At 42.8% G+C, this 25,465-nt stretch overlaps 1 protein-coding gene across 5 annotated transcripts in view; it reads right to left on the bottom strand.

Annotated features, from left to right (window-relative positions):
* The window catches only part of CTNND2 (catenin delta 2), a 288,488-nt gene that overhangs the window by 253,275 nt on the left and 9,748 nt on the right, over positions 1-25,465 (bottom strand). For 4 of the 5 annotated variants that reach the window (XR_006019595.1, XM_042048673.1, XM_042048671.1 and 1 more), the window contains exon 2: positions 13,544-13,738. Coding sequence is in view for 3 of the 5 variants with exons in the window: in XM_042048673.1 (XP_041904607.1) it covers positions 13,544-13,616 (73 nt within the window). In the remaining 2 variants the exon portion in view is untranslated. Of the gene's footprint in view, positions 1-13,543; positions 13,739-25,465 lie in introns of those variants that run through there. The other variant, XM_042048674.1, reaches the window with a different exon arrangement.

The raw sequence follows: 25,465 nt of genomic DNA, 5'->3' as shown, positions 1-25,465 counted from the left end.
TGTTCTGCGCAGTCGCAGAACTGAGCCATCGACCTTCTAATGCAGCATCTGCCTTTGCTGACAGAGTTACCGAACCTATCCCGAAGGATGGAGGACCTGCTCAGCCTGTTAGAGCGGCGGATGCCCGAGCCTGCGCCGGCCGCACTGGCTGTGCCCCGCCCCCCCCTCGCCAGCCGTGGGAGACACGGCTCCGAGCCAAGAAACGGTGCGGCCAGCGGCGAAACCGGGAACAGCGCTGCCGCGGGAAAACCCGGAAGCGGCGGCGGCTGTGGAGCGGCGGGCGGGGGCGGCAGCGCCAGGCACGGCCACAGAGAATGGGCCAGCAGTGGAGCCAGGCGCGTCCACAGAGCGCGGGCCAGAGACAGCGGCACTGAGCGCGCCCAGGCAGCGCAAAACGGCCACGGGGGCAGCGGCACCGAGCGCGGCCAGGGAGCGCGAAACAGCAGCGGAAGCAGTGACCGCGCTGAACACAGCTGCTGTGCGAGAGACGAGCGCAGGGCCGAGCGCGGCGCTGGCCACGGCGCCGAGCGCAGCCGTAGCCCCAGAGACGGCTGCAGCAGTGCCAGTACCGGCTCGGTCGGGACTGGCCGAGACGGCCTCCCGTAAAGAAACTGCTGTAAAAACTGCCGCACAGCCAGCTGCAGTCTGTGCTGTCTGTTCCGCCTCTAGCGAACTTAGCCAAAGTGCCCCTCCTTCCCGTTCATTTCTGTTCACTCCCAGCACCCCAAAGTTGCCTTTGCCTGATGATTCCTCATCAGTCAGTGAGGCAGATGAGGTTCTGGCCCCAGGTCGTCAGGCGGCTGTAGCCACATGGCGAAGAAAAAGGTTGTGCCGGTCTCGCCCCTGGACCTTTCAGGACTGCACGGTAACAGTGCGTCCGACCCATTTACAGTCGCTTCTTAGAGTCTGTTAAGATGCGAGCATTGGAGGAGGGTGACTGGAGGTTATTAGAAACCCTTGGAATGCCAAATAGATCTGAGGATTCTGGGGGTAACCGGGGAGCTGTTACAGTCCATCCGCAGGCTGTGCCAGAAGTTCAGGATGGTACTGGTTCCCCAAAAGAGATCCAAGCTTTCCCAGTGTATAAGGCTCTCCCAGATTCAGGGGAGCATGACAAGCATGAGGTAATTGCTTGGAAAGTTGCCCAGGACCTCCAATCCAAGGTGGCACAATATGGGCTAGGTTCTGCTGAGGTTATGCAGATAATAAGGGTGATAAATACAGATTTGCTTTCTCCATTTGATATCAGACACTTAGGTCAAATTCTATTTCAACCCGTACAATTTACAGTTTTTGAGAAAACCTGGAGAAAGCTGGCCGGCAAGGCTGCATTAGCAAATATGCAGCTCCCAGCTGCTGATCCTAGACAGACAGCAGGAGTGGATGCTTTGATGGGGACTGGTCCCTTCTCTGATCCCAGTCTACAGGGCAACTTGTCCTCTAGCGTCCTGCAGCAAGCTCAACAGGTCGGCATGGCTGCCCTGTTGAAAACCATAGAGTTGTCTGCACCCAGAAAGCGATATACTGAAATAATTCAAGGGAAATCAGAGTCACTCCTCTCTTTTGTAGAGAAAGTCGCTGCTTCTCTCAAGAAGCAGATTGAGGATGACGGGTTAAGACAGTTGTTGTTAAGGCAGTTAGTGAGAGATAACGCAAACGAGGAGTGCAGAAAAATCATAGATGCCTTACCAGGGGATCCTGAGGTAACAGACATGGTCGAAGCCTGCGCTAAGGTGGGATCTGGGAACCAGAAAAGGCCTGTTTTGGCTGCATTTCTGCAGCCTGTTCACGCATCTTCTGGTCGTGAACCAAAGCAACCAAAACAGGAGAAAAAACGGAAGCAGCCTAAGCCGAGCCAAAAAGAGAACACACCGATCCCCCAGTGCAAGAGGTGTGGCAGGCCAGGGCATTGCTTGGGCTACTGGAGATCCCAGACTCATGCCGATGGTCGGCCATTGCCGGGAAACTTCCGCTGCGGCTCAAGGAGGGGGAATTGCTCTCCAATGCAGTCGCTCCCCTAGAGAGTGGCACAGGTACAGGCACAGGCCTACCCAGCCACCCTAGAGACGGCACCCAGGGATCAGAAGGCACCCACGGATCAGACGGGTTTGACGTCCACACCGCAGCCGCAGTCGTCTTAGACTCTAGCGGTATTTATAAGGTTCCCTTGGACGCATATGGACCCTTAGCCCAGGGATCCAGTGCAATGCTGGTGGGAAAACCTGACGTTGCCCATCAAGGAATCTTAGTGCACTCAGGAGTTATTGATGCTGGCTTTAAAGGTCAGATTTGCACTATGGTCTCCACGCAAAAACCCCCTGTAACTATTCCTGAGAAGACCTGCCTTGCTAAATTAGTGCCTTTTAAGTCTTGTGTCCCCAGGATAGAGCAACAAACTCACGAAGAGAACGGCAGAGGATCTACGGGACTTCCGCAGGCCTTCTGGACTGCAGACATCTCTGACCAAAGGCCACAGATGACATGTACCCTGATCCTGCCGAACGCCCGTCCACCCCGGATTCAGCTTCGAGGTTTGATTGATACGGGTGCTCATGTAACTATCATCTCCTTCTCTGCATGGCCTCCCTCATCGCCTTTAGCCCTGGTGGGATCGGCCATCGCAGGATTGGGAGGAACCACACAGAGCTATTTAAGCGAACGGCCTGTGGTGGTGAAGGACTCAGAGGGGCACACAGCTACAATTAGGCCTTATGTTGCTACCCCTTCCCGTAACCTTTGGGGACGGGATGTGTTGGCAGCTTGGGGCGTACGGATTGGGACAAATTTTTAGCAGGGGTCACTGTGTGTAAGGGCGCACAGTATCCTACACTGCTTTTGCGGTGGTCGACTAACACACCAATCTTTGAGCTGCAGTGGCCCCTACCAAAAGAGAAGTTAGACGCCCTTTATCAGTTGGTTCAGGAACAGTTACAACAGGGGCACCTTGAACCTTCTACTAGCCCCTGGAACACTCCTATTTTCGTAATTAAGAAGAAATCAGGGAAATGGAGATTATTTGCAGGACCTCCGGAAAGTTAATGCAGTAATGGAAGGTATAGGGGCATTGCAGCCTGGCATGCCCTCTCCCACCATGATTCCTACGGGGTGGGACATCCTGATAATTGATTTAAAGGATTGTTTTTTCACAATTCCTTTGCATCCTGATGACAAACCAAAATTTGCCTTTACTGTGCCTGCCATTAACAGTGCTGAACCTGCTAAGAGATACCAATGGAAGGTCCTCCCTCAAGTGATGAGGAACAGCCCAATTATCTGTCAGTGGTATGTTGCCCATGCTTCAGCTGGAGTTCGCAAGCAGTTTCCTGATGCACGCTGCTACCATTACATGGATGATATCCTGGTGGCAGCGTCCACACGGGACGAGCTGCTGAGAATACAGCCTCAGCTGCTCGCTGCTCTGCATGCCTATGGATTAGAGGTAGCTCCGGAGAAAGTTCAACAGCATCCTCCTTGGAAATATTTAGGAGTGAAAATTTTGGACCAAACTATCCAACGCCAAGAGGTGCAATTCCCGGATTCGATTAAAACCTTGAATGATGCTCAGAAGCTGTTGGGTGTCATCAATTGGTTACGACCTTATTTGGGTCTAACTGCAAAGCAACTTTCCCCTCTTTTTAATACATTAAAAGGGGATCCTGATCTGAATTCACCTCGGGAGTTGACTCCGGAAGCGCGACAAGCGCTGCAGGAGGTCCAACAGGCTGTTTCTGCTCATCAGGTTTATCGAGTGGATCCCTCCATTGCTATCACTGTTTACATTACTATTCCAGACCTCCATCCTACAAGTATCATTGGCCAGTGGAATGCACAATGGCCTGATCCTTTGCATATCCTAGAATGGGTCTTTTTGCCTCACCAGACAAAAAGGACTGTCACCACAGTGTTTGAATTGGTCGCTTCTCTGATAATCAAATGCCGTCAATGGTGTTTGCAACTGATGGCTGCGGATCCTGCAGTAATTGTCATTCCGATCTCAAAGGAATACTTTGAGTGGAGCCTCATCCATAGTGCTCCTTTGCAAAGCGCGCTGCAAAACTTTTCAGGGCAGATCACTTACCATCTGCCCAGCCATTAATTACTGCAGCTGGCAAAATCGACTGTGCTTTCCTTGCGGCCGAGAAATAGCCGAGTGCCGGTGCAAGGACCCACCGTCTTTACGGATGGTTCAGGGAAAACTGGGAAAGCCATTGCTACCTGGAAGGAGGGATTGGAATGGCAGGTGCTGAAGGAACACAAGTCAGGCTCTGCTCAGTTAGTTGAATTAAGGGCTGTTACCATGGCTTTTCAGTGATTCTCACAGGAACCTTTGAATTTGGTTACTGACTCTGCTTATGTAGCAGATATCACCCAACGCTTAGATTGTTCACTTCTGAAGGAGGTGAACAATGCGGCTCTGTTTTCACTGTTGCAAACCTTGTGGTCTGCAATTCAGGCTCGAGTGCATCCGTATTACATTCTGCACATTCGAAGCCACACCAATTTACCAGGGTTTCTAACAGAAGGCAATGCCAGGGCTGACATGCAGGCCAACCCTGCGTGGGTAGGGCCTCAGCCTGACAAAATTGCACAAGCCAAGGCATCGCACGGTTTCTTCCATCAAAGTGCACATACCCTGCAGAAGCAGTTTCATTTAACGCCAACCGAGGCACACGACATTGTCAGAGCTTGTGCTGACTGTCACGGACTCGCTGCGCCTTTGCCAGCAGGGATAAACCCCAGAGTGCTAAAAGCCTTGCAGATTTGGCAAACGGATGTAACTCACATCCCAGAATTTGGTCGGCTGAAATATGTGCACGTGTCTATTGACACTTTCTCCTCGGCTATGTGGGCTACTGCTCACACTGGAGAGAAGGGCCGTGATGTCATTGCCCATTGGAAATTGGCTTTCTCAATCCTGGGCGTGCCAGCTTCTGTGAAAACCGATAATGGTCCTGCCTACGCCTCGGAGAAGACGCGGCAGTTTTTACACCTATGGGGTGTAGACCATACCTTTGGTATCCCACATTCTCCTACTGGCCAAGCCATTGTCGAACGCGCTCATGGTACCTTGAAGCGTGTTTTGGACAAACAGAAAAGGGGAATGCATGGAGAAACCCCACAGAGCCTACTAGCAAAAGCTTTGTATACAATTAATCACCTTACAGTATCACAAAATTCAAATAATCCTGTTATCCTGAATTATTTTCTCTCATTGCAGTCTGCAGGCGACAGACAGCTGCCCCGGGCAAAAGTCTGGGTACGGAATTTACTCACTAACCAGTGGGAAGGCCCACATGAGCTTATCGTTTGGGGTCGTAGGTATGCTTGCGTTTCCACAGATACTGAGGTACGGTGGCTACCTTCAAAATGCGTTCGCCCTGACCTATGGCACCAGAGGCAGAACAGGCAACCTCCAAATGATGGCCAGAATGCCAACCATCCAAATGGTGACCAGAATGTAGATCACCAGCCTAATGACTCTTTGGATGATGACCAGGATGTCAACCATCAGGCAGAAGGTCCTTCTACAAGCAGAGACTGGGATGGTCCTTCCACAAGCAGAGACTGAACTTTAAATTTCTTGTTATGGAGTCAGATAGGTAAAGCCTTAAGGACATATTTAGAATTAATAACTGATGTAGATTTCTATTTAGGATTAATAGTAGGGTTGTTATCTTATAAAACAAAAAGGGGGAATTGTAGGTACAAAAATGCTGTTAGTGAGGATTTTCTTGTTATTTTCTAAGTCCATGAGAGAATTTTCTCTCTCACAGAAGAGGTAGCAGGGAATGTAAACAACCAAGCCACCTGCAACCTTGAAAAGTCTTGTTTATGGTATAGTAGAAAATATTTTGATGATGGATGTTTTAGGATTTTGGCCAACCACCCCCAAGGGGTGGCTGGTCCTTTGTCCAATTACACTATGAAGAGAAAAGTCTATAAAGAGTTTGTAAAATAATTAAATAAATCAATCTTGCTGCACAATTCCTGCCTGCTGGATCTTCTCTCCTCCTCCTCCTCCCTATGGCTGCGGGACACAGTAATATGCCGTAGGAACCAGGCCTGCGGTAATACATACCAAGACAAATATTTACAATCTTGTCAAGATGATGCACTTTGGCTCAATTCATGCATCCTTTGTAGCCTCATTCTCCTTTTGTACAGGACAACAAAGGAGGTAAGAGACATGACAAAATGTTGAGAATCAAAGAAAGGCTAAGCTGGACCAACCAACACAAAAAACATGGAGCAAATTAAGTCCTTGGGTATTTCAAAGCAGCATTAAGCAGCCCATGCAACATCCTTCTCCATCCTTGCTGTAAAAAAACTGTTAAAAAAATTCCTTGGACCTACTCAGCAATTACTGTTCCCACAGACCACTGGCTCCCTTGGTGGCAAGGCAGGGCCATCGGGCAGCAGAGCAGCACTCCCTCCTGGGACAAGGCAAGGTCTCTGCCCCACCATGCTGGCTGCAGAGGGAAGGCAGAGCAGAGGCAAGGACATGGTGGCTAGTGCAGCTTTCCAGAAGCCGCTCCACAACGCCAGACCTCTGTCTACCAGGTCAATGAGATGGAAGTTTGAAGAAGTCAGGCCTTTCTTGTAGGGAAGGAGCCCCCAGGGAGAGGGGGAAAATGACATAAGAACCTGGCTCTGAGAACCTGGACTGCCCTGCGTCACTGGAGCAAAGCAAATGAGAAGAGGAGGAGGAGGGAGATCAGAGCCATTTAAATACCCCAAGAAACAAAACTAGCAACCTCTCCTCCCTGCAAAAAAACAAACCCAAACTAAGAGTACAATCAGTTTTGTATGGGCTGTTCCTGCCTGGGGCAGAAAGAAAATGGGGAATTGGCTTCTCCCTCTCTACTTCTCCTTTAGGTCATGAATAGAGACATGCTCCTCACCACAGACACCTCATCAGACAGAACAAGGAGGCAGCTTATGAGAAAGCCACCAGCTCAGTGACAAAAGAAGGACCAGGTTTTCTTGTACACCTTCTCCTTGGACACTGCTTAAACTCTAGGACAGCAAAAGCCCAGGCCAAGTGCAGCAGGCATGAAGCAGCAAACACTGCCACTGCCACCTGGGTCCTCTTCCCATCCCTGCAGCAGTATCTAGTCCATGAAGAAAGACTGGACTCCAGAAGCAAACACTACTTCTACCCTACTAAAGCAAGACATGCTTTTACAGGAGAAAGGCGACACTACTAGGAGCAGCGCTTGAGATAAGGCATCCCTTGGTGCAGACTCTTCCTTCAGCAAATGAAGCATGAGGCAGGAGTGGGGTGGAAGGCAGAGAAGAGGACATGATCATCTGTCCAGATACACAATGGCAATTCTCACCTTGGGCAGTTTTTCCTGAGCCACATCACAGGACAATGAAATATTGTGTTTTTCCCTGCCATGAGCAAATAGCCACGAGCAACAGATAACTCTTTCCTTTGAAAAGCAGCTGCCTTGGCTGTTCACAGCTCTCCTGTCAGCATTCTCTCTCCACACAGAAAGCCAGCTTGCAAATAGGCGTGTTTCTGTTTTGTACCTGCCATCACAAATTCCACAGGCCTCTTCTCTTGGATCGGTAGTCTCTGCCATGGTGCCCAGGAAGTGGTGCAGCCTGTGGCAGCACAGCTTTTGATAACAGACAGTTTCAGAGGTGCTGGTGCACTGGTGGAACCACCTAAGCATCAGTGGGAGGAATCTCAGGGAATTGCCTGAAGGAATGGAGGCCATCAGAGAAGCCTGAGGGCAGCCTGGCAACTGCCTGCATGCACAGGACATCAGGCAGCTTTGAAGGAAGCACAAGAAGTGCTGCAGGAGTGCACCTGCCATAAACACCTTCCCTGATAGGTAACCCATTGCAAGAGCATGCCTCATAAGCCCTTCAAATCCATCCCTAAGCGACTCTTCAGAGAAAATACAAACTTTTACTGCCTACCCTACTACTGTCCAACCTCCTTTCAATAAATCCTTCCTTTCAGGCCTCTCTTGAATTTCAGCAGTATCAATCACAGACACTACTCCTCATTCTCCTAATGCTCTCAGAAGGGTCTTTGCAGCACCTTGCATGCCCTGTCCTCATCAAGGAGGCAGTTCAGCTCTGTGCACCCAGCACTCCAACAAGCGCCAAGTGGTCGCGTAACCACATAAAGCTGCTGGACTTTGAATTCCATTCAAGTATGACTGAATTGCATCACTCTGCCTTCCCCGTGGTGACCTTCAGGGGACTGAGACAGAGACCATTCCCAGCTTGTGCATCCCGAGAGCATCCCTAAGCTTTCATCATGGCTGCCAGGGTTCCCCTGACGCCAGTGAGATGCACACATCCTTCACAGAGCTGAGGAGGGCAGGTTCACTCCTCCGGTGCAATTGCTGGTTCATCCTTGTCACTTGTGCACGGTTGGGGTCAAAAATATTCGCCTGCAGCCCCTGAAACCAATGAGCGCTCTTAAATCATAAGTACTCTGCAGGTTTTAAGATCTGAATGTTCACAGTTCACCAGCTGCACCGGTGCTCTTATGCAGCAACACTTATCTGATAAGTCTCTGCAGAGAGTTCAGAACAAGCACAGCTCTCCAATTTCTCATCCCTCCCTCCCAGACCACTGGGGACAGTACTCTTCCAAGGCTTTTACAAACTTTATCTGGAAATTACATCCTTTTTACAGAAGAGGGCTCATCTGTTTCTCTGAGGGACCACAAAGAAGCATGTGATGACAACTGTTCACTGAGATTCCACAGCTGCCAAAGCAGTGCTCCTGAGCTGCAGGTCAGCACCAACAGCCCAGAACCAGAGCAGTGAGGATGCTTTGTCCTTAAGGCAGCTACAGAAATCCCAGGCTTGCAAAATAGTGTGATTTTGCCTGTTTTGCCTGGTTTCATGTTTGATGTGGATTAAATGTCAAAAACTATAGACTAAACCTCTAATCCAAAATTCTACTTCTGCAAATAAGCAAACAATCACTGATTCTGTGTGCCACTCTGGCTGAAAGGCAACCCTTCCTCCCTCTTAATTAACAGCCCTCTTCAAATTCCACCAGTGTTCATGTAAACATCCCATCAAATAAGCTTATCTCTACTATATGAATAATTCAAGATCTTTAGGTTTATGAGGAAAATAAGTAACCAACCTGCTTGAACAAAAATTATTAGTGTTATTTAGCTGGGTTACAAACACAAACTGTAAGTTGCTATTCAGGAAATAAATTAATTTGCTTTTTGTATTGTGTCTGAGTACTCCCTCCAAGCATATCCTTTCAGGATTCCCATTTCAAAAGTAGAATTCCACACTTACTGCTACCTTCAGTGCAAAAGTTTGGGCTGGTACTTCTTATATATGAGAGAAGGCATTACCCTTTGAAGACCAAAAGGGATTGTTAAGTAAAAGCTTAACAAGCAAAAGAGGTTTTACAGCTACTGCTGTCAAACTTGAAACATTATTTTTAGGTTAGACAGCATGACAGTAACACACCCAGTTATGATTTACACCACAGGTACAGGCTGGCAGGAGAATGGATCAAGACTAGACCTGGGGAGACGAACTTGGGAGTGTTTGTGGATGAAAAGCTCAACATGACCTGGCAATTTGTGCTTGGAGCCCAGAAATCCAAACATGTCCTGGGCTGTATCCAAAGCAGAGTGGCCAGCAGGGCGAGGGAAGGGATTCTGCCCCTCTGCTCTGCTCTGGTGAGACCCCACCTGCAGTGCTGCATCCAGCTCTGGGGTCCCAGCACAGGAAGGACATGGACCTGTTGGAGCAAGTCCAGAGGAGGCCACCAAGATGATCAGAGGGCTGGAGTACCTCCCCTGTGAGGACAGGCTGAGAGAGTTGGGGCTGTTCAGCCTGGAGAAGAGAAGGCTCCAGGGAGAACTTAGAGCCCCCTTCAGTACCTAAAGAGGGCCTACAAGAGCTGGAGAGTGACTTTTCACAAGAGCATTAAGTGATAGGACAAGGGGGAATGGACTTAAACTACAGAGGGATAGGTTTAAATAAGATATTAGGAAAAAGTTCTTTACTGTGAACATAGTGAGGCACTGGAACAGGTTGCCCAGAGGACCTGTGGACTCCCCATCCCTGGAAGTGCTCAAGACCAGGCGGAATGGGGCTCTGAGTAACCCGGTCTAGTGAAAGGTTTCCTGCCAGTGACAGGGAAGATGGAATGTGATAATCTTTAAAGTCTCTTCCTACACAAACCATTCTGTGATTCTATGAAGAATTCATCCTGCCCCTATCTAAAGCTATTAATGGAGATGTTCAGACATGTTTTGTACCTTTTGCAGTATGTACTGCAGAACTATCATCATGCATTTCTTTTTCAAGTGAAATACAAATACAAAAACTATAAACCAAAACATCACCCAAAAACCAGTGAGTATATAGAACAAACTTAATTTAGTTTACCCCATAGGGAAATTTTAGTTTATTGAATTTTGCTTACTGAAGGTTCATTCACCTAGAAGATGAAAAACTCATGAGAGGGCTTTATTCTTAGTTGTGTAAACATTTTTGAATGTAGTAGGTATTTAAGGGCTCACAAAAGAGAAAGAGGTGATGTCTACATTAAGTAACTATTCTTGGTTACTTTTCCAAAATTAGCGAAATTTTCAAATTCAGGAATAATATTCTTTAAAATCAAACAAACAAACCCCCAAAAACCCAAACCAAAACCAAAAAAAAAAACCAAATAAAACAAACCAACCAACCAAACAAAAACCCAACACCAAAAAAACCATTAAAAAATCTCCCAAAAGCCCACATAGTACAACAAAACTAAAAGAAAACCCAACCAACAAAAAAAAACCCCATAAAAATCTAAAAAATTTAAATGGTTTGTAAGTATAATTAACTTAATTTTTAGTTCCAATGGGCAGTGTTAGCTGCAGAGAAAAAAAAATCCAGGTTTTGGATAACATCCTTAGACTAAGTTTGCCTTCCTTGTCTTTATGTCAGATGTGGAAAAGCATGCAACATCTTCGTGAATAAAGCTATTTTTGTGATAGACAAAGGGTGTGAACTATGGTCTACAAAGGAGTGCAGTGAAGTCTTAAAGCTCCCCACTCTGCCATAACTCATGCACACAGAATATACAGGCCATGAAGCCTTGGCACATATCTTCATGGAGTACACAGTTATCTACATCCCTCATATCTCACACCAAATAGCAATCTAGTCCTAAAATTAAAAAAAAAAACCACAAACAAAAATGTTGGGGTTCCTCCCCCCTGCCATGGGGTCCTGGGAGAGGGGACCCTGGGGTAGAGGCATGGCCTAGGCACAGGGTCTCCCTGCTCCCTGGTCACATGTACCCTAATCCTTTTCCCCTTTGGTTGTTTCGTGTTCCCCTGTGTGGGGAGGACCCTGGTTGTCCTGTAATTGCTCAGTTCTTCGGCAGTGCCTCGGCCATGTGGCTGGAGAATAAAGATCTCTGAAACTTCTATCAAGAATCGCTCCCTGTTTCTTTCCACGGGCCTCGCTGTCTATTGCAGGCTGCAGGAGACCCCACTGCAACATAAAAAAACCAACCAACCAAAAAAAACACTTAAGAAAACCCAGTAAAGGAGAAAAAATATGTGCAAACTTCACTTGAACTCCTTTCCCTCCTTTCTGTTAATTTGAAATAAATTCTATGGTCTCCCTCAGAAAGGATATGTTCCTATTGATATTTGTGCCAGAGGCAGGAGTCTGAAAGCTGATCCAATCCAGATCAAAATTCCCTCTGAGTGCTGACAGCTCTTCAGCCCGGCTGTGTGAAAGGCTGACAGCATCTGCAGCTGACAGCTACCAAGAGAGCAACAGAGTGATTGGCCTGGCACACATCCATCCGCTTTCATCTCCCCTGACCCTGATAATAGGGGTGCAAGGGGAAAGGCAAGGGAGGATCAACCCAACACAAAGCTGGACTGACGGGGTCTTTCTTCAGAGTGAGCCTGCAGCAACATTCAAATCCATATCCCAAGCAGCAAAACAAAACTCACCTTCACAGGGCATGTTTCTTCTACCCACCTCACCATGGGTTTTTTAGTTTTTTCTCTTTCCTTCTGAAAACCCATCTTCATGTGTAACCAACTAACATCCCGTGTCTCAGTTTAATTCACTGTAATCGTTATCTGTGTTGACTAGGTTTCCTTCCTAAGAGAGGTATTGTGAACAGTACAGTCACAAGACAGCCTGCCACTTCAGCACAGACAACCAATGGATATTTTGCAAGCAAAACAAGAAACCCTCTTCAAGGCATGCCAGAGAAAGAGAGCATCATATAGGCAATATGAGGTGGCCACATGTGGAACAGGAGGCTTTAAGTTCAATAGAAACAGTAGTTTCAATCACTACCACTGCTTTCACTGCTCACTGATGTAGGCAGAGGTTTTGTCCCCTTCATACAAAGAATACTAGTTTTTCTTCATATACATGTGTGACTCAACACAAAACATAGGACTATGGTAGTTTCTTTAACAGGAGGAAAATGGTGCAATGGTGCTCTTCAAAAAAGCATAAAGCTGTTAGAGGTGTTTTGCTAGATAATTCTCTGGCTAAATTTCCTTTTAAAGATTTCCTCTAGTATTCTGAACACCCAGAACTTGCATAAGGCGGTAGGACACACGAAAACTGCCAGCTTTTCCCTTGGAGAAATGGGTTTTAAAAGAAGTTTAAAAAATAGTTTTAAAAGAAAGCACAGTATCTTGCTCTGAAAAGTGCACTTAACATTTCCCTGATGAAAATAGGAGTGATCTGAAAATGGACATAATCTTCCCTCTTTGATCAACAGAGTAAAGATGAAACACCAGAAATACTTACAATTCCTAAGGCAAGTTTCTTCTACATCTGCTTTAGGCTATTTTGGCTGTAGCATTTGTATACTCCAATTATTTTGTGCATTAAATACCATAAATATCCCTGTTGATTTTTGATCTATTTGCGGGTTCCAACAAATTCCACAGCTGTATTTCATTTGGTTGAGAGGACATTTTGCAGGTAAGACTTGTACACCAATGCATTTCAGGGATAATCATTATTATTTATGGATAAACCAGTGATGCTACCAGTTTTTTCCTATGTTATAGTTCAATTTTATGTCTGTGTACCTATACCAAAGCATACATCTGTGGGAGAGAGGAAGAACATTTACTTATGATTTACTTTGAAAGCAAGTGATCACTTTGCTTCATGTGGCAGGAACTCTGCAGTCCATTTGCAACACAAAAAATACCTTAGTAAAAAAAAAAAAAATCCTAGCAATTTCTTCAGAGACAACAGATCTTTCTCCAAGACAATACACCAGATTAATAGAAGTCTTTTCTCTCTCCTCATGAGTAAGCTCCCTCCCCAAATTAGCTTAACCTACTGTACATGCAGCACAACATTAAGTATTTCTCCATTTTGTGCATGCATTTGGGGTTCTACTGATAGCTGCCATCTGCAAAAGGTATTTTATTTGACTGGCATGCACAGAATACATTTGGTTAAGCACATCAGAAAGAGAAGAAGAGTTAGTACCAGAGAGTAAGTTACATATCTCAAGAAGACAGTCATGCAGGTTACATCCACCTTACCTGTACTAGTGCGATATGTGCCTGTGTGGGCTGGTTGCAGAGGGTCCCCCTGACTCTGGCTGAGACTCCTCATAGGGGGCTTCTGATAAACTCTGTCTTCGTAAATAGGATCTATATGGTGTTCTGGAGACTGCAGTGCCCTTAACTCGGAGCCAAGGTGGCTGTGCTGGCTGCTGTAAGATGCCCGAGACCCAGCTGCAAACAGATTTAAAAGAGACATTTAAAAGAGAAAACAAGGGACAAATGCAGGATCTGACTATTAAAATTTTACTTGAAAGTAGCACTTAAACACAAAAAAAATCCCCAAACAAAACTAAGTAGTAAGTGTTTTCAACATGCAAATACAAATAGCAAACAAGCGCAGCAACAGGTCCAGTTAATCACTTTAGCTGCATCATCCAGCTGCCTGCATCTACATCAAAATCTCATTTCTTCCAAGGAAACTACATATTTTGGCGAGATAGATATCATGATTATCATCTCTTCTTAAACAGAGACCAAAGAACCCACCTCCTCCTCTCAAAAAAAAAGAAAAAATACCCCACCCGCCTCCCCCAAAAATCCCAAACCCAAACTAAACCCAAACCAATCCCTCCTCCCCCACCAAAAACCCCAAACAAACAAAAAAAGGCAAAAGCTGTGCAACCCAGGAATGTCCTCAGCTAAACGGGTCCAAGACTGAGAGAGGTAGGAGGGTTGGGGAGAAAAGAGCAGCAGCAGACAGCACAAGTTTCACATGTTACACTCATATCTGAAGATCTACAAATGAAGTAAGCTGGAGTTGATGAATGGATGTAGTTTTACATGAAGGCTGATCTTTCAGTTGCTTCACTGAAGTGCAATAGAATGGTTGTGCCTGATCAACATTTTGTCTTCAACACTTCCCAAAAAATCAAGTTGCTAAGACTTTCTACAATTTAAATATCCTCTGAGGATGAATAAATTAAACACGCCTCCTGAAAAAACTATTTTTAAGGATATGGCTTATTTCTTTTTTTTCAGTAAATAACAAGATCAAACGGGATTTTATTAAAACATTTTCTTACTGTACTATTAAAAATAGTTTCTATTGGAACATTTGAAAAAAGAGATTTGTATACTTCCAGCTGTGATTGAAGTTGTCACTTCAATCCTTTTGCCACTTAGGTACTTCAGCTCTGCGGTCTGTTATCAAGATTGGCAAGGAGAGTCACGGGGATGCCATGCCAACATCACACATTTGGAAGGTAAGAATAAAGTAAGTAGGCAATAAATATGCAAGTAACACTTGGCAAATGTCACAAAGTAGTAACACACTACTTAAATGTTTAGAAAAGCAATCAAAGATACAAGTGTTACAGCCCCTGCCGCTTGTTCTGTGAGGCTGAAATCCTGGACGTAGGTGATGTTCCACTGGCTTAGCTTGTACTGCTCAGACCAGGGGTGTAGCCATTCCTGCTGAAAGCCTCTGCCATAATCATTGTGTTGGCAGTGGTTTTGCTGCATAACCAGACACTAAATACTTTTAAAATCCAAGGCACAGACATGAAGTACGGTGAGATAGCAACATAGGATAGAAATGAGAAATATACACAGATACAACGTTACTTAAACTTTAATACAAATTATCTGGAGAAAAGAGAAATTTATTCCTTTTCCTTCTTCTAATCAGCTTGTGGCATAGTGTTTTCTTCTGAATTTTTCAATATTCATGCATGTTTTCAGTGGAATGCCCTATTTGCATATTTTTCCCTTCAAACATTTTTCAGGCTGACTTGCCATTAGCACACTGCTGAAAGTAATTCTGTTGCTCCCCTTACTAGAAAGTCTGCCAAGAATCCTGAAGACATATTTTATCTCTAACTACAGCAATTATCCAGAAAGTTGATATTACTATTACAGAATTAAATTCTTCATGGTCTACATTTTCAAAATGCTCTTTAGTCCTGCACTCTTGAGACTGATTCTCAGAATAGCTGAACTACTCCCATCAAGGTCTAGTATCCTTCAGAGTGGCCTGAAAAACAGCCTGTTGTGATTATGTCCAAATTTCACTGCATACTTGGTTCAATTTGTATTCAGAAGAAAAAAAAACAAAAAAAATGAGAAGATTTCAGACATTCAACAGAGAATCAACAAACCAGGCTTGCTACAGAATAAAGAATTACAACCCATTCCAGCAGCACGACAATTCTTTTGCCCACATACAAGTTAACAGTGCTTTTTGAACAATAGATTTTCTTCCTAATCCAGCTTCCTGTAAACCAAAAGATTTTTCCCATTGAACTCAGTAGCAGTATAACCCAGATATCAACATGTTTTCAAACTGTTATGGTAATCTTCTGGTGAGGTGGGCTTAATTTAATCTCCTTCATACTCTACCAATATTTCTGCATCTGCAAGTGCTGATACTAGTGTAAATAGAAGCTTAATATTAGTTTATTATGCTAATATTAAACAGAGATTTATTTGCAAACTACGCATATAAATAAGAGTCTAACACTACTGTACTAAACAGTAAGCACATGTATAACCAGAGAAACTTCTTGACTAAAACACATAACCAAACTGATTTGACCGAAAACAGTTAAGTAGCAATCTAAAAACAATTTGAAGGTATCTGAGCAGCAACATTATGACTGAACATCCCCCCAAAAGTTCAAGAGTTAAAACACTGTGAGGTTAAAATCCTCTAACCTTTCAAGAAAATGAAGATTTCAACAGGTAACTAAAATATTTTCATTTTAGAAACAAAACCACTCTCGAATCTCAGAAATTGAGGCCATTTTTAAAGCATATCTCTTAAACACCTTTAGCTTCAAGCAAAAATGATACTTTTCTACATGCAATTTAACTACACTATTTCCAAATTATCAGATATCAATATTTAAACACAAAATACTACCAGCCTTTAAGGTTCTTAAATCTAGTTTAAAAGACAATAAATCAGAAGATTTATAGAAAGATGTAACCCCATCATAACTTTGAATGTTTCTATTAAGTTCGTATAAAAAAATAGAACAGCAAGTTGATTTAAGTTAAAATTTCTTTTCAGTTGCTCTTAGAAGTTTTTCTATGTATTAATGTATTCAAGTCTCAGCTGAGGAGCAACAGGTTTTTATTGCATATTTTATTTAAATATTAAAATCAACAATCAACTAGTAGTTGTTATACCAAGAGTTATATCCAGGAAAGGTCACACAGATAACTTATGGATTTCAGACAACTGAATCCCACCTCATCTACACACTCAGCCCTCCATCATAGTCTGCTGCTTTGGAAGGCACTGGAGAGACAGTTGAGATAATTGATCAAAACAAAGACTGTGAACTCAAAGAACTGATGTCACTGAGAAGGAGAGAGGTGTAACAGGCCTGCTGCCAGTATCCTGGCTTAGCAGCAAACAGCTACATCCTTTCCTAGTCCAAGCTGCAAGCTGATCTGTAACATTGCCTTCGAAAATACTTGCATTAAGGCTGTCTGAAGCTCACAGAGGCTGGAAAAGCAACAAGGTCAGAATGGAAAAACAGCAACCAATGTACTACTAAGAAGCAAAAAACCATAAGATTACCAAGGCCCACCGAGCACTCTCGCATTAAGGAGGCTCAGCAGCCTCAGAAGTGGTTTCCCTAAACTTAGAGGGATCATGAATGCATGGTTTACCCTGAACTGCACCTGTCCAAACCCTGTTCTTAACCAGCTGCCATCCCTTCACCCCGCTAATAGCACTGCCCCTCTCTGGGTTGCCTGAAATCAAAGCAGTGATGTGAATCAAGGCCACACACCTTTCTCCTACATACTCTGAAAATGGACTCAGTTCCATTCCCTGGCCAGTCCACCCTGACAGCAATGCTATTTTTCCTTCAGAGAAGTATCAGGCCTCAAGCCTGCTCACAGACAGGTCTATGCTCAAGTTCAAAGAAAACTCATTATTAAACTTTCAGTCCTGCAAGTCGTTATTTACAGATGATGTATCCAGCACTTGAGAATATCCAGAACTCTCATGATCATGGTGGTGAAGAAGTGGGGTAGTAGAATAATCAAAAAAAAAAAAACCCAAAAAAACAAACCAAACCAATCCAAAACCACTGAGAAGAAAAAAACCATTATTCAGGGGTTCAAGAAACCATCCATTAATTAATTACTCCAACAGTCCAACCTTGTTTAACGAAAAACTGAAATTATTTGATTGCATTGCCAGAGATGCATCACACCAGAAGGTATATAATTATACAGCTCTAAAAAAGCTGTGAGAGGGCACCAAATAAGGAAAAAAAAATTGTTAAATATACTTTTTTGAACAGAAACTGATTAAGCACAAAAGCATACAGTAAGGAGAGTCTTGTCTGTCTTCTGAAGGCTCCAAGACTGAAAGCTGAAAGCAAGTGGAATGCCCGTTCTTCTGCATCACTGTGGAACTTTTAGAAGCAGTCTGAGGTCAGGTTCACATGAGTCCCCAGACAGGTGAACTGGATTAGGGTAACAATGATAACCTAGAATCCTCTGGATGAAAATACACATTCCTACATGTGGTATTTCCTCTCTTCCCACATTCAAGAGGGGCAATAGAAAGAACACGTGAAAAGTGCAGTCCTACCAAATTGGAACAAAAAGTCGATCTCCACTCTTTACACTTGAAAAATGCCCACCCTACTAGCTAAATTTCTTCATGTTACTTAGACGTGTTCCTCAGTAGTATAGGGAAACAATTGTTTCCTAGGAAAATGCTCTTTTTTGACAGTCTCACTTTCCACAGGAAGAAAGATACTGTAATCAGAGAAGCATAACATGAGAGAAATACATAAAATAATCCCTAATTGCTCTTCAGAGCTGGTGCAGGCTGTTAAGAGAATAAATACACAGACATGTTTGAGTGACACTGCTAATCTGACAGTTTATGTCAATAAAGTAAACCAATATATTGGCAGCATTTGCCATTTCAAGAAACTAAAGACATTAAGACTACTGAAAAAAATGGATCACGGGCCTTTGCGTATACTTTCATACATCTTGAACAGTTTTTATTTGTGCCCCTTGTGAAAGCCTTTATAACCTGTCATCCTGCCTTGCTGCAGCCTTAAGAAGCCCTACAAAATCATGATACTCTCTAAACATCTCTAATAGCAAGAGCATACAGTACTGTCCTCCTCTCCAGGATTTAAGAGCTCCTTGGAAACATGAAATACACAAGTGATCATCTCCATGTTAAAAAAAAAAAAATTCAGATTTAACCAGATAAACCATTCAGCCCTCATTCAGAAATCCTCCATCATTAAATACATTGATCAAGAGTCCTGTCAAGCAATTTCCTTATGTATATGATGGAGGAACATCATTAGGGAAACATGAGCTGATGTTCAAGGACCATTCTATTACTCCTCCTCAGTTACATGTTAACAACTTCCTTAAATTTAATTAATTTAACTTTGTTGAAACCCCTCACCTTTCAACACACAGCAGATCTCAGGCTACTTCAGGCTCTTAAGTATCAAAATCAGACTAAACACACTACAACACCTCACACTTAGAAGATCCATCTTTCTAACAAGGAGGATTAAAGATCCACAACTGGCGGTATCAGTTTTTAATTTTAAATATAATGACAACATTGCTTAGACTACAAGTTTATTTTAAAAAAACAAACAATCAAACCAACCCCAGACATTGGTAAAATTGCAATAAGCTCATCATTGAGATAAGAGACTGCAGGCACAGAATCTAAAAGAGAATCACAGGAATTCTGTGGCTTTGGTATGTTGCATGCTTTTCAAAGGACTGAAAGAAGTTTTTGATTGAAAAAGTACATAATGGCTGAAAATCCTTTTTGACATAAATTTCTCTTAGATGCTTGTCCTGAAATGCTACTCTCCTTATTAAAGAAATAAATATATATATACAGTAGATCAGGTCATAGCTTCACTGCAATTCTGAAAAGCAACATGTGAGAAAGAGCATATGAATAGTGGGATTTTTACTCTGAACTCATATGTAGTGAAACCTGTTTTACAGATACTAACCTGTTTTAATTTACATAGTAAAGAAATTGATGGGAACACAAGTGCAGACTTAGAATTGAACAGGAGGAGAAGTAGAGTCAAAGGTTCACAGCTCACGTTTTGATACTGACTTTGTTTAGTGCCAGAAATTTATGCAGAAACATGTCCAAAATGCCTGCCTAAATGTAAGCATCTTCTAGTCATAACATTGGAAAAAGAAAATATTATCTACAAGTAATACGACCATAAATAAAACTAATAAAACTCAGATAAGGGGAATGTAACAGCACTGTGTGATGAAAAGTACTGTACCAAAGAGAAAAAAACACTTCTAACCCAACTACTGAAAGTGAGTACAAATTGTTAAGACATGACAGATGGTTAAATTAGCCAGTAAGACATGACAGGCCATATGGCAGTACCAGCTAATGCACACCTTGGTACATCAGCTAGGGCCCCTAGCACACCAGAGACCTGAAGTCACTAGAGCCAGGATGCAGTCTGTAGTAAATTCTTTTTAACTGGGTTTAGGGTTTTTTTAAACACAGGATTCTCACCTGTTTAGATTTTACATACACACAAACACAAATGTATAAAGTTTTTCTTTCCTGAAATACTGGAGTTAAAGATTAACTAATGAATGCTCAGAATTAGAACTCATTTCTGTCTTTACACTTTTTCAATTCTCATGACATCATTCTCTCTATGACTCAGGATTATTTGTACAGATAAAGAAAGAAATAATGCCCTCAGCAAACTGACTAATACATGATGTCTTTCAACTGGCATCAAACTCTAGGTGTCTGAAAAAAACCCCATGGATACGCTACTTCGGCATCCTCAGCCCACACTGTAGGAGCTCACCACCAAACAACAAGTCTGTGCCCCAATATTCAAGTCCCCAGAACTGAAAGAACAGCCCTGCCTCACCTGTCAGTACCTTAGACTGCTTTTCCTCAGGTTTTCTACTTAAAAGATTAAAGTGCAATACAATGCATGGTCTGGAGTGTTTCTTGCAAACTCTCACTGCACTGTCAAACCTATTAGCAGTGTCACCGTCAGGATACTGCCACGTTCAGCTCACACTGTGGAATTTACCAGACATAACTTGTCCATTAACCAGATTAATTATCTTAGGAAAGTCTCCTCAAAACAGATTGGCTTTGGCTGCTTAAGGGACACCGCAAAACCAGCATCTGAACTAGGGCCAGCATTTTTCACATCAGTGCTAAAAATACAGGAAAGAAGGAGGAAAAAAAGGGATTATACTTTTGTAAGGGTAATAAACAGGCCCCAAAATAACTTCAAAAATCATTCAATAAAGCTTACATCTTGTAAGAAGTACCTACATAATTTTTATCCTATTTAAACTATTTTTTAACCAAATATTGGCATACATTACATTTCTAAGCATATTTAAAAGAAAAATAAAGGTAAAAATATTTTTAAGTTGTCTATGATTTTAGTCATGCAGTATGACTTCACTGCAAAGCATTGTATCAGTTACTATAATTCTAAAAATCTAGGGAAAAGAGAAAAATCACACCATTAATTTGTACCTCCTCCCAAGCATTTTCTTCTTTCTGCTACTGCCCTCGTTTTGTTGAAAAGCATTCACCTGCTTAAAACAGTCTATCAAAAATAAATTGCTAGCAGAAAAGGAAAGTTTGACTGGGAGCAAAGATATAAGAGGCAAAGACAGCCAGGAAGAAACAGCAGATTAAATGTGACAGACAAGTTCAGGGAGATAATTCCTATTTCTTTTCTGATCTAGGGTACTGTCAGTGAAGAAAAAATGTAAAACAGAAACTGCCCCAAACCAACCACTACTATACATCAACAACTTGCCTTCAGCAGGGAAGGAAATGATAAGATTTCTTTTTTTATACCATTTAGTAAATGATCATATTGGGTGTTACTCTGTGTTTGTTTGGGTTTTTTTCACTCTCATCTCTTAAGGTCTACCTCTTCCATGCCCCCCAACCCTGCCAATTTTACAAAAAAAAGGAAAAGAAGACCCATGACCAAATGGGAGCAGATACTGCTATCTGGTGATACAAATCACTGCTCCTAACTTTCCTACTCACTAGCCACTTTGACTGAGGGCTGAGCGCCTCAGCAATAGGATGATGTTACTAAGCAACACTGCCAAGCAGCCCTGCATAAGCTGTTTGGATAGTTCACCACAGCTTCACGATGATTGAAAACAATATTAGGCCTTTGTAGCAGCAGAGATCTTTGAAGTTTTGCTAATATTGATGCTAGAAAAGATAAAAAATTATTATTTCCAATTTTGAGCTCTAAAAGTTTGTGTTGCACCATGAGCTCTATGCTGATGCAGAGGCTGTGGCAATGCATTCAACTCAGCAAGTAAAGGAATGAAATACTAGTGTACTTGATGAGACATGCCCCAAAAGTAAATATCCAGAAAAAAAACCCTCTATGGGATAGCCTGTGAAACCCCACAGTGAGTGCTTCACTGACAAGGACTGCAAACCAAAGGGAAGTAAGAGCACATCCTTAATTCCCTGAAGCTTTCTTCTTTCACAAGGCCGTACCTAAGCAAACTTGGAGACCCAATTTCTGCTAGTTAAGCAGCAGTATAGGCTAAACATCCAAAACCCCAAAGGTCTTTGTAGGGCTAGAGACCACTTCCAGCAGCATGAGTGATTTGCTAAAAAGTGCTGCTGCCTCCAGCAAAACAAATCAGGCACTATTGCACTAGTGCCTGCTGGAGAAAATTTAACTTTCTGATCGTGTTTAACACAGTGGAAAAGCACAGCAGCTAAAAAACCCAGCAACTCTCAAGCCTTACACCAAACTGAGCATCAGCTCAGTCAACCTTAAAGGAGCAAGTTCTCACAGCAGCTCTGGTGCAGGGGGAGGGGGAAAACCTTTCCACATCAACTCCTCCCTGCACAGAGAACAGAAAGAACACCTAGAGCTTAAATCCAACTAGAAGTGAGATTCTCAAGATTTTCACCGAGAATTTGTTAAGGAAAGTGCTTTTTGGGCCAGTGGTTCCCAAAGGGAAAAACAGTCACTGGGACACTATGGGCAAGGTAACACCAAAAAACAAAAGTCAGTTGCGTAATGAAATGTTAAGTCTGCCCAACTACAGTATTCCTCAATTGGTTTTTCCTGGGCAACCTGCATTCTTTATCTAATTGTGCTGTTGTTCCTAGAAGCTCACAGTTCCAAGAGGTGGTTTTCCTGCTAATAGGAAGAGGCAAACATAGTTCCAATGAATCCAGATCATGCATGCACTTTTTAAAAAGTATTAACTTATTATGAATATTGTTCTTGTTTTGCAAACCTATGTTCCAGTTTCTGATAGACACAGCTGAAATCTAAGACACCGTATCTGAGGTTTGCTCACAGAAAAGCATTGGCAATTTATCTTTCGTAATTCCTTTTACAAGAAGATTGCACATTATTAGATGCGTGAACAATATTAACTTTTGAAAATTTTTGAAAAACTTTTGAAAAACCTGGCTTTCACTAAGAGAATAGAGAAAAGCATCAGGTAGTATTTGCTCTTTTACATAAAGTCATCTTTGATAGAATATTAAACACTTTCTCCTTTCAGAGGCTTTCTCCTCCTCAGTGAGCATTTACTTGCAGTTCCTGGTTTCTAGACTTCACCAAAAACATGAGGAATAAGTATGCGACATTCCAGGAGAAAAAAATGGACCTCATTATCTTTGTCTTTTTCTCAGTGCCAAATTCAGGAAAGGGGAGGTATCTCGGGATATTCTGTAACACACTCTATTACTCATCAAGTTTTCATTATCCATTTGAGACTCACTGCATTTAAAATACAGGAGTTAAAACATGGACATTTTATTAAAGGTATACATAATCAATTTGAATACAATCTAGCTAAAGAATTTAGTTAGGCCTGTAAAGAAGTCTAGACCAACAATTACCCACTTTTACAATTACGCTCAAAAGATTATTCAAGCTGTTTTTAGGTTGTTTCCATTACATACACACTGAGACCTCTGCTAGAACACTTAAAATAATCTCCTATTACTAGAATAATTATAATCTAAAGCAATTCTAACAGGGATGCCCTAAATAAAAGAAATGCTGAATGCAGAGACAAAGAAAAGGAATACTGTTAAAACTATGTCATGAGTAGCTTAAGGACTTTAAGTTATGCTGCAATAATCATTGTATCCCATGAAAAAAAGTTTTCTCCTTTAGTTCATTATTCTTACTAATATAGCAATCACTCAATAGCATGCATTTAGCATCCAACTCCCAAAAACTCAGAAAAATACCAATGTAAACCCTTCCACAATAAGCAACAAGCAAAGGAGGAAATGGATGGCTACAGATTCTTTCCAGCAGGAACTTACTTAAAAAAAAGAGTGGCAACAGAGAAGAAAAGAAACAAAACCAGCAAAACAGACTTTGCAATTAACCTCACAAATTCAGATTATTGCTGAAAAGCATGGCCAGAAAAGGACCTCAGGCTGAAAGAGTCCTGTCACTCCAGCAGAGAATCCATGCTAAACTGAAATGGCCACGACAAATGCTGCAGGAGACAAATGGTGAAAGAAGCTCACTGGCAAAAGGAAAGCAGATCTAAGACAAGGAACATAAGAAATGTATTCACAGCAGTTTGCAACAAACTACTGGAAATGTTCAGCTTCAAGAATGGCTTTAACAGTAACTTCAATTAGAAGAATGAGATGGTGTAGTCCAAAGGTGACAAGCACTTGAGGCGTTCTGAACTCTCACACAATTAGTTTCTGGTTATTCATAAATGCAAATTGATCCATTTGCATGTCAAATGGCTGCCCTGCCTGTGAAGCCAACACTTCCATGGCCATATGGCTGGCTGAAGACATGTGCATCAAGTTTTGCCTGATTCTACAAAAGCAGTCCAAAATCTACTGCAGACTGAAAAAAGCAGTGATGTGCAATCCATCACAATCTTGATAAACTTCAGAGAAAAAGAGCTTTTCAGCTAAAACAGTTAATTCCTGAATTCCTGGATTCACGAGATAGGATCTTAAGCATGGCAGAACATGAACTAGATCACTTTGGAGGAGACTGCTCAGCTGTGTTCAGCATTAGCTTCAGATTCTTGCCAAAGGCATCTCAAGATGCAACACAGACAAGGATGACATGAGCGATACAGGAACTGTAACTTCAGACAGGAAGGAATGCAAAATTTCTATGAGTAAACCTTGAAAACTTTGAAGTTTGGTCAGAGACCAGACAAAGTGCAATCATGGCTGGGGGGGGGGTCACTGTATGCACTAGGGCTACTGGGTTCAAACCTTTTGAGGCAAAACGGAGGAGCACTAGCTCACAAAGATGCTCCAGTCAAACAAATCATGGTTGGTTAGTCAAAGCCCTAAAATCAAAGGCTGATGGTGAAAAGCCACTCAGAAGATGCCTTTAGCTCTCACTCCCTCCTTGGTCTGATGAATCATAAAAATATAGAAAGGCTTGGGTTGGAAGGAACCTTAAAAATCATCTAGTTCCAAATTCCCCCCCACCATGGGCAGGGATGCACTATCCTAAAAGCTGCCAGGGACTCGACTAATCTTGTCTTTTTTCATAGAATGGCAAATCCTTCATCAAATTATTTATTCTTACCAGGATTCAGCACTCTTAATGAATAACCTCCATTTACTACGTGCAGCTATGTAATCTAGCAGCCTTTCCTCCATTGAGAAATGCAGGAAACACACTAAGTCAGGTCTGTGTACAACAAGCTTCATTTCTTGATAATCCATGCAGGATAGTTCAGAAGAGATGAAGGCTACAAAGAGTGTCTCTTGCCTACAGAGAGTCACAGCTGCGTACAGTTCACCAGATGAAGTCCTAACCCTGTATAACACTCTCAGTTTTGCTTGTTATGTGAGGCCATGTTAGGCCATGAAATATTCTATTATGTTCCTGATACAGGTGGCTGAGATATGCAGTA

This window comes from Corvus kubaryi, unplaced genomic scaffold (genome assembly GCF_017639235.1).
Source record: "Corvus kubaryi isolate FWS band 111438036 unplaced genomic scaffold, C.kubaryi_AGA036_p1.0 68, whole genome shotgun sequence".
Lineage (NCBI taxonomy): Eukaryota > Metazoa > Chordata > Aves > Passeriformes > Corvidae > Corvus > Corvus kubaryi.
The sequence above is the reverse complement of the archived record's forward strand: the minus strand, read 5'-3'. Positions and strand labels throughout refer to the sequence as shown.